This window comes from Perca flavescens, chromosome 1 (genome assembly GCF_004354835.1).
Source record: "Perca flavescens isolate YP-PL-M2 chromosome 1, PFLA_1.0, whole genome shotgun sequence".
NCBI classification, from domain to species: domain Eukaryota; kingdom Metazoa; phylum Chordata; class Actinopteri; order Perciformes; family Percidae; genus Perca; species Perca flavescens.
The window spans coordinates 38,605,360-38,618,026 of NC_041331.1; the positions used below are offsets into that span (position 1 = coordinate 38,605,360).

The following is a 12,667-nucleotide window of genomic DNA, read 5'->3' on the forward strand; positions in this document are numbered from 1 at the left end:
TGACTGCAACCTAATGCCCTCTGCAGAACAGTCCTCTCAACTGCTGTCTCATTTCAGGTCTCAGTGAAATACCAGTCGGCAGAAATGATATGCAACAAAATCAAAACAGGCCACCAAAATTACATTTACGGTGCAGATGTTGCATTCTCATCTCTTAATGAAGCTGTCAAATTCTTAAAGCTTAAAGCTTGTGAATTTTTTCCTTTTTTTCTGCAAGTTTTTATCTTTAGAAAAGATGTCACAACGATGTCATTAAAGGTGACTTTTGCGACTTAAAGCAGGCGGGAAGACAATCCTTTATGTCGGCCAAAAATGATGTCACACTTGAGAGGACAGAAAAAAAGAATTTCCCCCCTCGACCCCTCCCTGTGGATCACGTACATGTACTGTACAAGACAGCCAAACTCTTTCCCCATTTAGCACTGTCTGGGCAGTGCATTGTTGATTGCCAACAATGTACTGTTGGTAGTGGCCCACTAGTTGGGCTTAGACGTCTGCATGTGTCTTTAGATACTGATATGGGTTGGTGTCGTGGGGAGGGGGGTTCTTTTCACCAAACATGTAGCTGCTGTAGAAGATCTGTGTGCTGCTCCACCACCATGGGGAGCTGTGTGGGAAACTCAAGCTGCTATGTAAGGCATTTACCCTCAAATAATCATCAGTGCAAAACCCTTCACAGGTTTCTGTGGGGTCTTTAAAAGTAAAAAAAAAAAAATTCTAAAATGACAAAATCAAAATTTTAGGCCTTAAAAATGCTTATATTTACTGACGTATTGTGTTCTAGATCTTAAATCATTTTAAACAGGTCTTAATCTTCCTACGACAGTGTAACGCTACCTCTAATCCGCAGTGCTTTAGAATTAAAATTAAAATAGCTTTTAATTCTGTGGTGTTGTAGTTCTTTCTGTTGATATTCCAAATATAATCTGCTACAAACGAGATTGCAGCCAATCTAGACACCAGTCCTATAATGCGAATGAGGAAATAGGCAATTGTTTCAGACAATGTTTCCGGACTCTGACATCTGACTTTTTTTTATGTCTAACATTTTATTTACAATGGTTTTGAAAAAAGGTCTTCCTCAAGAGGGTCTGGCGAGTCCACACAGCACTCTGGGATAGGAGAAAAACGTGCTCTGGTTTATTTATCTTTAAACCAATCACAATCGTCATGGATGGCGCTAACAGCTGGGCGGAGCAACGGTGCCTCTGCCAAGTAGCCTCGGGAAGGAACTTGTTTTGGTGGAACATGTGTACGTTCAAAGGTTGTTTTAGTCGTGCAACAGAAAAACTCCGATTGGACGGATAGTCTAGCTAGCTGTCTGGATTTACCCTGCAGAGATCTGAGGACCAGTTAACCATAATCCTCAGAAAATGCCAACACAAAGAAAGCGGAAGGAAACAGACATCCAGCCTAAATGGGGGACATCCGGCGGAATTCCCGGCGGCACCGGAGCAACCCCAGAAATGGAACGTTGTGTATATAGACTATAAAATAGATCTTAAAAAGTCTTAAATTTGACTTGGTGAAACCTGTAGAAACCCTGACTTCAACAATCGTCTGTATATGTATTTAGAAACACTCTGATAATAGAGTAGCAAAGTGGAAGGAGTTATTTGAGCACCCAGAGTTCTTGAAGTAAAATCTTCTGCATAGACAGCGGCAGGTAACTGGAGGTTTTGTTGGGCATGAAAACTCTCATGGTTCAATCATCAGTACAAACGATGAACAACTGTTTTAGAAAACATCAGTTTCAATTGTAAAAGCCTGGGTAAGAATTCAAACTGCGACTCCCAAGGAGCATTTTGGTAAGAAACATCCATTTATCAAGCTTAAAATTCTATTTTTTGTACTGCTAATGAAGAGCTGAAGCTAAAGATTACACTTTATATTTAAACGTGCATATTTAAAAAAAGTTCACTTTGGTATTCTGGGTCGATATTAGAAGAATTCTGCAACTATCATTTTTTTTGTGTTTTCTTCTTAATTAACTGCACAAACATTTGTATTCTAATTGGCTACAGCTCTAGAGTCTTTTCCCCAAAATTAGCAAAATACAACCTGTTCTTTGCAACACAAAGTCATTTCCTTTCACTTAATTTGTCACATTTCACCAATCAAAACAAACGGCCCACTTGCAATCCACGCATTAGCATGGGAGAGCTGGATAAGACTTATCTGCGATTTGTTGATTGACGATCAGATTCGTGCCTGCTGCTTGCCACAACAACGGCCTCTCAGGCCTCTCTTTAAATGTTTATGTTGAGTTTATGTGCTACTTTGCTCCCACTTTGCTATATTCTCACCCGATTGGTCCTTGTAACCAGATTAGGACCTTCCAGCAGTCCTAATGAAGAAAAGAAAGCCACATTCTACCCGCTTTTTGGTTGAGGAAGATCTGAAGAAGACAGCTGGTTCCATTGTATTTAGTTATGCTAACGAACTAAATCATTCTAGCTTACTCATCATGTTCAAATAATATTTTGATTTGTTTTTGAGTTGTTCTCTACTACCTCACATTAGTTAACAAGTGAAAGGGGACATTAAATAGAATAGTTGTAATACTGTAATAGAATTTTTGTATAAATATGAAGGATTCTATATCGAAATAAAAGTGCGATATATACAACTTACTCTAAAACAGCTGGAGAGAGCAAATAGTGTTTCACTGTGTGTGTATCACTCAAATGGTGAAAAGGGTTAACAAAAACTGTGATCTTAATGTGGAGAAAGACTAAATGCGACACATAGCAGCTTGAAATTAATGCGCAGTTTGTTTGTTTTCTTTTTTTTTTTTTTTTTTTAAATGGCACAAAAGTTGACGGAGCATGTTTACGTTTATGTTTATGTCTTTAAAAATGCATTTAATTTATTTACACATTTCTAAAGATGATTGAAAAGATTTGCTTGACGCCATTTTGTGTATACAATAAATGCATGAATTGATCTCATCATCCCGTTATATTTTTGGAATATTCTTGTTTTTTTCTCATTTGGAAGAAGCATAATTTGTCTTTGCTCCCTGACTGCGAAGCTTCCTCCTTTTTTTTGCTTTCTGACTCTAAAGCTCTTATATGTGATTTATATCCCTCATCTAACTCATCCATCCACTAAACAGCTTGTGCATGATCTACAGCCTCTTTCTCTTCCGACATCCTCCTCTCTTCCCTGGTGTTTGTTGTGACTCTACGTGCAGCAGGTCCGATGTTTTGTTTACAGTATCTCGTGTTAACGGTGCTCCAACTGATTTGGTTTTTTTGTCGTGTGAACAGGCAAAGAAGACGGGAAGTCGTGTCAGAAGGTGACGGTGCGGATGACGATCAGGAAGAACGACTGTCGCAGCAACAGGCCGGTATGTTGTGATGTGAAATTCTAACACTCCACACATATTTTACTTAAGTAAAAGAGGCAACACCACAGTGTAACTGGGTGTCTGTGAAGAAATCACAAGCGGTGCACAGTTAGTGATTGTTTTCCATCACCCAGCAGTGGTTGGTCCACTAGAGAGGGTAGGCGGAGCTAATGCAACAGACTCGCTCTTCAACCCACTTGTGAGTGAAGCGGCATACTGTTTTTTTTTTTCGGTCTCTGCTGGCGCTGCGAGTTAACCTGTTACTATGGCCGAACAAACAAAGAAAAGAGTGACAAGTACAGATGACGAAACTTCAAAAACAAGTAAAAGTGAGATCCAAAAACGCACCTGCAGTTACCGCTTATCGCCATAAAAGAACGAAAGGGAGATCTTTGAGATTGTAACTTTAAATCGTAGGTAAAGAAGGTTATCGTAGGAGAGCAATATATCATCTGCATACACACTTAATTGGAAATTGTACCCATGAAGATACACATACTGTATTCAGTGTTTTCCAGCTAAAGGTTCAGCGGGCAGAATACACAGTAAAGTGGGCAACTCTGCCTCACACCACACCTGTAGGATAAAGCAGCAGAGACCAGAGTTTTAGATTTAATTTAAGTTCAAAACAGTTCGTAGTGGAACAGCAGACATTCAACATACAGCCGACAAAAATAAACAACCAGAAAAGAACAGTGACTACAAAATAACCCTTGATGACTATTATAAAGATTAACTTTTACTTTAATTTGCTGGTTCATTTTGCAGCCCTGCCTCCTTCTGAACCTGTACCTGTACTGACTGTCTGTGTCCCGCAGGTGAACATCGTGTCATGTGACGGGAAGTGTCCGTCCGCCAGCATCTACAACTACAACATCAACACGTACGCGCGCTTCTGCAAGTGCTGCAGGGAGACGGGCCTGCAGCGGCGCTCCGTGCAGCTCTACTGCAGCGGCAACGCCACCTGGGTCAGCTACACCATCCAGGAGCCCACCGACTGCTCCTGCCAGTGGTCCTAAACAGACACACACACACACACACACACACACACGGTGTCCACATCTACATCCTCTTAAACCACAAAACAAAGAACAAAAGGAAGAAGACGAAACCACAGCCATGTTGCTTTAGGATGTTGGGAGAGCGGAATACTGTGCTGTGATTGGCCGGACTGCATGACTGATGCTCTTGCTCTTCCAGTTAGTTTTCGTGGTGCCTCTGCTGGCAGGGAGGTGGTAATGCAGGGCACTGAAGGTGCAGGTAAATTGAACATGATGGTACATTATTAGTGCATAGAAATAGAAGTCACAGAAAATGTCCATTTTTTCTTTTGACGGCAATTTTGTTGTCATCGGAAACTCTCCTGTTTTGTGTCGCAACTCCAGCAGATTTCTTGCCTATCATGTGAAATACAAATCCGAGGCAGTTTTATGGAATATAATAACTAATTGATATTCAAATGATACATGAACACCTTTAGAAACATGCTGCAAAGGGCTAAAGCTCTCTGCTTTACTACAGTTCCACCTCCCCGCCAGCCTGCACAGAAAAGACAATGTTCAGCAAAGGAAAAAAAGGAAGTTAATCTTTTGTTTTTGAGAGAGGGAGCTAATCTCTCTGCTCGTCTGCTCAGAGCGCTCCTGTACTGCCAGGACTGAAAAAAAAAAAAAATATTAAAATATATATTTTAAAAAGAGGAGAGGAGCTGTGACACCTTCTCGGTTTAGTGCATCATCATCATCATCATCATCATCATCGTTTGGAGATCATTTATTACCCAGAATGTCTCAAGTTGTGCCTTGTTTTTGTAAATAATTTAACTTTTTAAAATGATTTGCAAAATCAAATTCTTAGATATTTCACTTTTAGAAAGACAACAATAAACTGTATATTCAGTGATGTGAAGTATACTTTATATAATCAACACTAGTGAGGTGTATTAACTGATTAAATCCAGCCGTACGTGGAGCACTTTATTTATTTATTGGAGATTGATAGAGCACAGCCGTTCTGATATTTATGGACGACAACACAGAGAGAAGAGAAGCATTCGGCCCAACTAAAGAACAAAAGACCAAACAGGATGCAACACTTTGATTTGGTTTTATTCCCGATTACAGAAAGAAATATATTAGGAGTGCTTGGCATTGCTTAAAAGATGTTTCTCTGTGGACCAAATTCTTAATGTGTTTGTTCATATCAAACAGACCCACCTGGATAGTCGAGTTAAAGAGGATTTGTATCATACAAATGTACATTTGCATTTTCAATAAATATTTCCTTTGGAAAAAACTAAAACCGTTTGCTCTCTTTATTAATAACATATATTAGATAACATGACAGTGTTTCTTCTATTATTGTTATACTGAATATTAGGCTCACATTTTCCCTTGGAGAGGGTGGTTTGCGAGCCCTAAGTTTGGCAAAAGCAGGCAGGAGTACCGACATGGAAGCTAATCAATGTACTGCTGTGGACGGGGGCAGCAGCTACATTTTTTATAGTCGCCTAAAATAATCAATAAGCTATATTCATAATATTTTCACAGCTTTATATTGCTGTCAGACACCCCTTACGACCAGACACCGTTGACAAAAACAGTCATTTGACCTCGCGAAACACAAGAGTTGCTGGTCTACCGCTGTGCACGATCACGGAATGTGGACACGCCGACAATTCCTCACGGAGGGGCGACAGAAACTACAAACTGTAGCTTTAACACACATATGGCACATAAATGTTAAACTTTATTGTCATAGCACAGAGCACAGGTACTGAGATAATGAAATGCAGTTACAGCATCTAAGTAGTAATGTACGTATATGGTAATATAAATAAGTATATATATCTCCCATATGGTCTAGCGGTTAGGATTCCTGGTTTTCACCCAGGCGGCCCGGGTTCAACTCCCGGTATGGGAATCGGGTTTTCTGCGGGTGGCGATGTCGCAGTGGATGTGGCAGACCCAGGCGTTAAAATCTAATGTAATATATATGAATATGCTAGTTATATGAAGTATGTGTAATCAATAGGCTGTTAGAGAGTGACCATAGCTCAGACACTGATAAAGATTCATTATCATAACAGTTTCTGTCCTCTTGTGGTGAAACGTCAATTAACGTAGGTTTAAAAGATCAGTCTCTGCTGTGGTAGTTATTATCTTATTTCAACAGCTTATGGGTGATGAGTTATTATTAAGATTAAAGAAACTCATGAGAACTAGCTGTGAAAGCTGTAACATCGGTGGGTTAAACATAAGTTGTAGAGATGAAATGCACTTTGAGAGACCATGAATTTGTATTTTCATATTGGCATCCTATCCACTGTGTTGATATTGATTAAGTGAGGCTTCACTTTTGTAAGATTTAATCAAGAAAATGAAGTTAGTTAACACAATGAAAGTTTTTTCTTAGTATGAAACTGCTTTAATGCTTTCATATGAGGTAGTCAGACTCCCTGCTGTGTTACACTTACAATCTGTAAATGTAAATCTTTGTTCCGACTTCACTGTTTGGGGTGTTTACTCCAGAGCAGATGTGAGAGAGGAACACTTGGGACTGTTCAGAACATATGAAAACACTGCAGTTGCTTCTTTAATTTCAGAGACTCAGTGTCCAGTATCAATCAAATACTAAACCAGATGTTTGTGTGAGGATAGATATTCAGAGGAAGTCAGACCAGTAAATCTGCTTCTCCTCCTCTCGTATCTCAGACTCCAGTCTGGCTGGCTGGTCTGAACACAAGGCCGATTACATGCTGCTGCAGCATGTTGGCACTGGCAGACGGGAAAATTATACCGAGTCGTGAACCCGCAAAATCCAGGGATTTCTTAGCAGACATGTAAGCCGGGGCCACACCAGTTTATATCTAATGAGCTGCCAAGACCAGGCGAGGAGATCACACAGAGCTCAGATGGTGACTGGAGTCCAGAATCAAGTAGTCTATATCCTTGTCGTTCCACTTCAGGGATTGCTCTGTTGCCGACAGAAATTCCGCCGGATTTCACTCATTTAGGCCGGATATCCGTTGCCTTGGGCTTCCTTTGTGTTGGCATAAACTCCGGTGGATTTGTGAGGACTATGGTTAACTGCTCCTTAGATCTCTGCAGGGTAAATCCAGACAGCTAGCTAGACTATCTGTCCAATCTGAGTTTTTCTGTTGCACAACTAAATGTAAAGGTACTTTATTGTCACATACACATACATGTAGCAAAATTCATTATCTGCATTTAACCCATCCCTCAAGAGAGCAGTGGGCAGCCTTTTACAGCGCCCGGGGACCAACTCCAGAGCTGAGCCAGTGCCTTGATCAAGGGCACTGACTGGAGTCAGACTTGAATAGTATGTCGAAAAACATTTTAATAAAAGGTCATAGTATAGTATGTCAAACAATGTCATCATAAAGCCATAGTATTTTATGTCGCAAAAAGTCATGAAAAAGTCATATTATAGTACTGTATGTCATAAAAAATCATAAAAATATATATATATATATATATATAATATATTTATATAGTATTTCTTCACATACTGATACTTTGACTAAACATATATTACTAACATATCTGAGTACTTGTTTCACCACTGTGTGTGGCAAGAAAAGCAAACTACGTGATACGCAGGTATACGCAGTAAACCCACTAAGAAAGCTCCAGGATTTCCATATACCCACTTAAAAATGCCCAATGACACGCAACAACATACTTTCTATTATATTTTTGATATATGTTGAATTGTCATCTGTGTTTTTCTTCTTCTCATAGGCTAAATAAAGGTATTTCCACTGTAAATTGGTGCATAAAAGGGTATCCGAATGCAGAAAATGATGTCTTTGACGCTCAAAATAACCCTGGGGGAGGACACCCAGACCCCCCACTATGATATGCCCCCACTTCCCTAAAGGCAGATTCTGGCCCATATATATATATATTGTGGACCAGAGTCTGGTAGGACCAGGCTGGTGTACCAGAGTCTGGTAGGACCAGGATAATGTATCAGAGTCTGGTAGGACCAGGCTAGTGGACCAGAGTCTGGTAGGACCAGGCTAATGTACCAGAGTCTGGTAGGACCAGGCTAGTGTACCAGAGTCTGGTAGGACCAGGCTAATGTACCAGAGTCTGGTAGGACCAGGCTAGTGGACCAGAGTCTGGTAGGACCAGGCTAATGTACCAGAGTCTGATAGGACCAGGCTAGTGGACCAGAGTCTGGTAGGACCAGGCTGGTGTACCAGAGTCTGGTAGGACCAGGATAATGTATCAGAGTCGGGTAGGACCAGGCCAGTGGACCAGAGTCTGGTAGGACCAGGCTAATGTACCAGAGTCTGGTAGGACCAGGCTAGTGTAACAGAGTCTGGTAGGACCAGGCTACCAGAGTGGACCAGAGTGGACCAGAGTCTGGTAGGACCAGGCTAGTGTGCCAGTCTGGTAGGACCAGGCTAGTGGACCAGAGTCTGGTAGGACCAGGCTAATGTACCAGAGTCTGGTAGGACCAGGCTAGTGGACCAGGCTAGGACCAGGTGGACCAGAGTCTGGTAGGACCAGGCTAATGTACCAGAGTCTGGTAGGACCAGGCTAGTGGACCAGAGTCTGGTAGGACCAGGCTAGTGTACCAGAGTCTGGTAGGACCAGGCTAATGGACCAGAGTCTGGTAGGACCAGGCTAGTGTGCCAGAGTCTGGTGGGACCAGGGACCAGGCTGGTGGACCAGAGTCTACCAGAGTCTGGTAGGACCAGGCTAATGTGGTAGGACCACCAGAGTCTGGTAGGACCAGGCTAGTGGACCAGAGTCTGGTAGGACCAGGCTAGTGTACCAGAGTCTGGTAGGACCAGGCTAATGGACCAGAGTCTGGTAGGACCAGGCTAGTGTGCCAGAGTCTGGTAGGACCAGGCTAATGTACCAGAGTCTGGTAGGACCAGGCTAGTGGACCAGAGTCTGGTAGGACCAGGCTAATGTACCAGAGTCTGGTAGGACCAGGCTAATGGACCAGAGTCTGGTAGGACCAGGCTAATGTACCAGAGTCTGGTAGGACCAGGCTAGTGGACCAGAGTCTGGTAGGACCAGGCTACCACTGATCCATATCTTCCATTTTTCCTGAGTGCTGGCGTGGAGGGTTTGGTTGGGTGTTGTTATGTTGTGGGTGGGGGGAGTGAGGGTGCTTCTGAAGGGTCATCTCGCTCTGCTGGTAATCCTGCTCCAACAGCCGCACCCCCCTAACTCCAAACCCCCACCCTCCCACCATTTAAGAGCAGCATGCTTATATTAATTTTGTCAACAAAGTTATAGCACGCTAGTTTCTTTGACAATTTGGTTGAAAGAAACCCACATTTCTGATATGGAAACTTTTTTAAAAAAGGGGTCAAATCTGACCTGAAGACAACAGGAGGGTTAGACGGTTAGAGGGAGCCAGTGAAGCAAAGCTTGGATTAGAGTAATGTGTTGCCGTCTGTGAAAACCACTGAGAAGCTTTATCACCGCCGTAATAAATGTCTAAACAGGCTAAAGGCTGAAAAGGACCAGCTCATACTGTCCTCTGGGATGAACATGAACATCCAACCCAATAAAATGTAAAGATTTTGGGGATTTGTCTCAGCCAACATGCCCAGTAGGGATTCCCAAAACATATCATCAGCTCAGTAGTGAGCTGGCCAGCAGAATCCCGGCCAGAGAGAGGTGCATTGTGGGTAAAGACTCACAGTGCCATTACTGGAAAGTGACTGTCAGCTTGATGAGCTCAAAGCAGCTGCACAAACACACACACACACACACACACACACACACACACACACACACACACACACACACACACACACACACCTGCTCTCTTGGGCTGGTGTGTGTGACTCTGGTTCTTCAGTGCAAGTGAAACACAAGCGTGGGACACGTGGTGGAGACGAGCTGAGGTAATTCGGTCATCGCCAGCAATCAGCAGGATTTTCTGCATTTCTTATCACATTCATGCTAAAGATTAGTAACTGTATAGTAACTGAGTATAGCTCAGTCGGTAGAGCGGGCACCCATATATAGAGGTCCGACCTGCGGCCCTTTGCTGCATGTCATTCCCCCTCTCTCTCCCCTTTCATGTCTTCAGCCGTCCTGTAACAATAAAGGCCGAAAATGCCCCCCAAAAAAATCTTTAAGAAAGATTAGCAATTGTATCTGAGTACACTTTTTAAGCAACCCTGCCATCCCCCCGGTAATATGATACAGTTTATGATCTACAGTGACTGAAATGAATCTGAATGGAGGATTCTTACGAAGCATGGTGTCCTGTATCCGTGCTCCAAGAATTCGGACACGTGAAAGACAAACGTCATCGAACGTGACCGAGGCAGAGCTGCGTGGTTGGTCATCGTTGGTCTGCCACTGTGACTGCTTTATTATTCGAGCAGTTATCGAGCAGGATAATGTCAGGCAAGCAGCACACAGCATGACTTGGACTCTACCGTCAGAAAGCCATGAAAGCCTGCAGACAATGTAATATACTTTCCATTCAAAGTTAGGAAACAATCAGAAAGAGCTTTTTGAGCTTGAGTTTGTTTTTGGTTGAATGGATTAGTGAAAGTTTTAAACGAGTCCTTTTATATTGAATAAAAAAGTCTCCCAGAATAATCAGATTACTCCAGTTCTGACAGAAAATGATCTTTAACCTAATTCAGTTATTTTTGTCTAATTTTAAGTGGAATTAAAGGCACATTATGTCATAGTGTCATACTAGCTATATTGTTGTTGAAATTTCTTTATTAGGAGTAACCCCTTGAGATGCACCATCTCGTTTTCGAGGGGGTCCTATGCAATAATAACTGAGGTCATAAAATGTATATATACATAATAATAACAATACTATTATTATTATTATTATTATTATTATTATTATTATTATTAATAGTAGTACTAAGAGAGTAAAAACCCTACGTTTTTGGCTAAGTTGAGCAAATATGATTTCCCTAGTCTTTGAAAAAATGTCCTGTACTGAGATAGAAATAGTTAATTAGCCAAAATGAGCACTAATTTATGACAATTCAACAAGTCATTTTTCTGAACAAACTTTGGCCAAAAGAATACAATCAAAGAAACGACAGCTTTTCTTTGCTTTGACATGCTGATGAGCGCACTTTTCCTTCCTGTTTTAGCACTGTCGCCACTTCAATCAGTGCTCCTTCTGTCACTGTGGCTTTGAACAGAACAGCAGCGTCGCTCTGATTTACATCCAGGAAGAGGAGGAGGAGGAGGAGGAGGAGGAGGAGGAGGAGGAGGAGGAGGAGGTGATAAAACATCCCGCCGACAGAGGCAGCTGATGACAAGGCCAGACCCCGGCTATCAGCTGACGTCCTGGGACAGAGCGCTGGACATTTGTCCCCTCTACAGGAAGTGAACTGATGGCTTTGTCACAGCAGGAGCAGATAGAGAGAGCAGGTTGAACTGATTTAACCTTTGACCCCTGAGAGGAGCGAAGACAGAGGCTGACCTGATCTGTTCTCAAGACCAAAACACAGAGGAGGAACCCAGTGGGGGCAGAGAGATAGACGCCGCTGCTTCCTTAAACTGTAAATCACAGTTTGGAAATGATGATGAAGTTCTGTAACAACAAGCTTAAATGGGACTCGTGGGCTGATCTTTTGCACACTATGACACAGCAAAGAATGTACTTTCTAAAGAAACTGCTTGTTTTTAATGTCAACAACAAAATGCTCCAAATGTTTTATACTGCTTTTATTGAAAGCGTTTTAACTTGCTGTATTATCTGCTGGTTCGGAAATGCCACAGAGTCACAGAAAAAGACAATCAGAAAAACAGTTACAACTGCCAGCATGTTGCTTGGGATGACACTACCGAGCATTGAACACATTTACAAAGACAGACTGGTGAGAAAGGCCAATAACATTGCATGTGACTACACACACCCCCCTAGCATCTCCTTTTATGTAAACTACTGCCATCTAGGCGTTGTTTCTGCCCACCCCTTCTGACCGAGAACAGATCCAAATTCTCTTTTATACCACAAGCCATAAAAGTCTTAAATCAGTCAAAATAAGCTAGACGTCCAGCTGGCCTGGTCATACCCAAGGGTGTATATTGTATTGTAGTGTGTGACGTATGTTCTTCATGTTATGTCTGTCGGCGTCTGATGTAGGGACTATTTGTTTGTATCATATGTCTGATGTCCTGTCGTGAAGTGCCTTGCGACTGTGCCGCAAACCCAACTGCCCCACGGGGACAATAAAGTTATCTACTACTGTAATGGTGTGGGCAGATATTCTACTTTTAAGTAACGTTACCAATACCCCACTAAAAATACTAATTTACAAGTAAAAATGTAAGA

General features: G+C 42.0%; 1 protein-coding gene and 1 non-coding gene across 2 annotated transcripts in view; both read left to right on the forward strand.

Annotated features, from left to right (window-relative positions):
- otog (otogelin) overlaps positions 1 to 5,650 on the forward strand; it is a 71,831-nt gene extending 66,181 nt beyond the window's left edge. Inside the window, exons 50-51 of the mRNA XM_028577029.1 lie at positions 3,273 to 3,352; positions 4,171 to 5,650. Of these exons, the coding sequence (XP_028432830.1) occupies positions 3,273 to 3,352; positions 4,171 to 4,371 (281 nt within the window). The 3' untranslated portion in view covers positions 4,372 to 5,650. The remainder of the gene's footprint in view (positions 1 to 3,272; positions 3,353 to 4,170) is intronic.
- Positions 5,651 to 6,199: 549 nt separating this feature from the next.
- On the forward strand, positions 6,200 to 6,271 carry trnae-uuc (transfer RNA glutamic acid (anticodon UUC)). Its single transcript has one exon. It is a non-coding gene; the product is annotated as a tRNA-Glu (tRNA).
- The last annotated feature ends 6,396 nt before the right edge of the window (positions 6,272 to 12,667 follow it).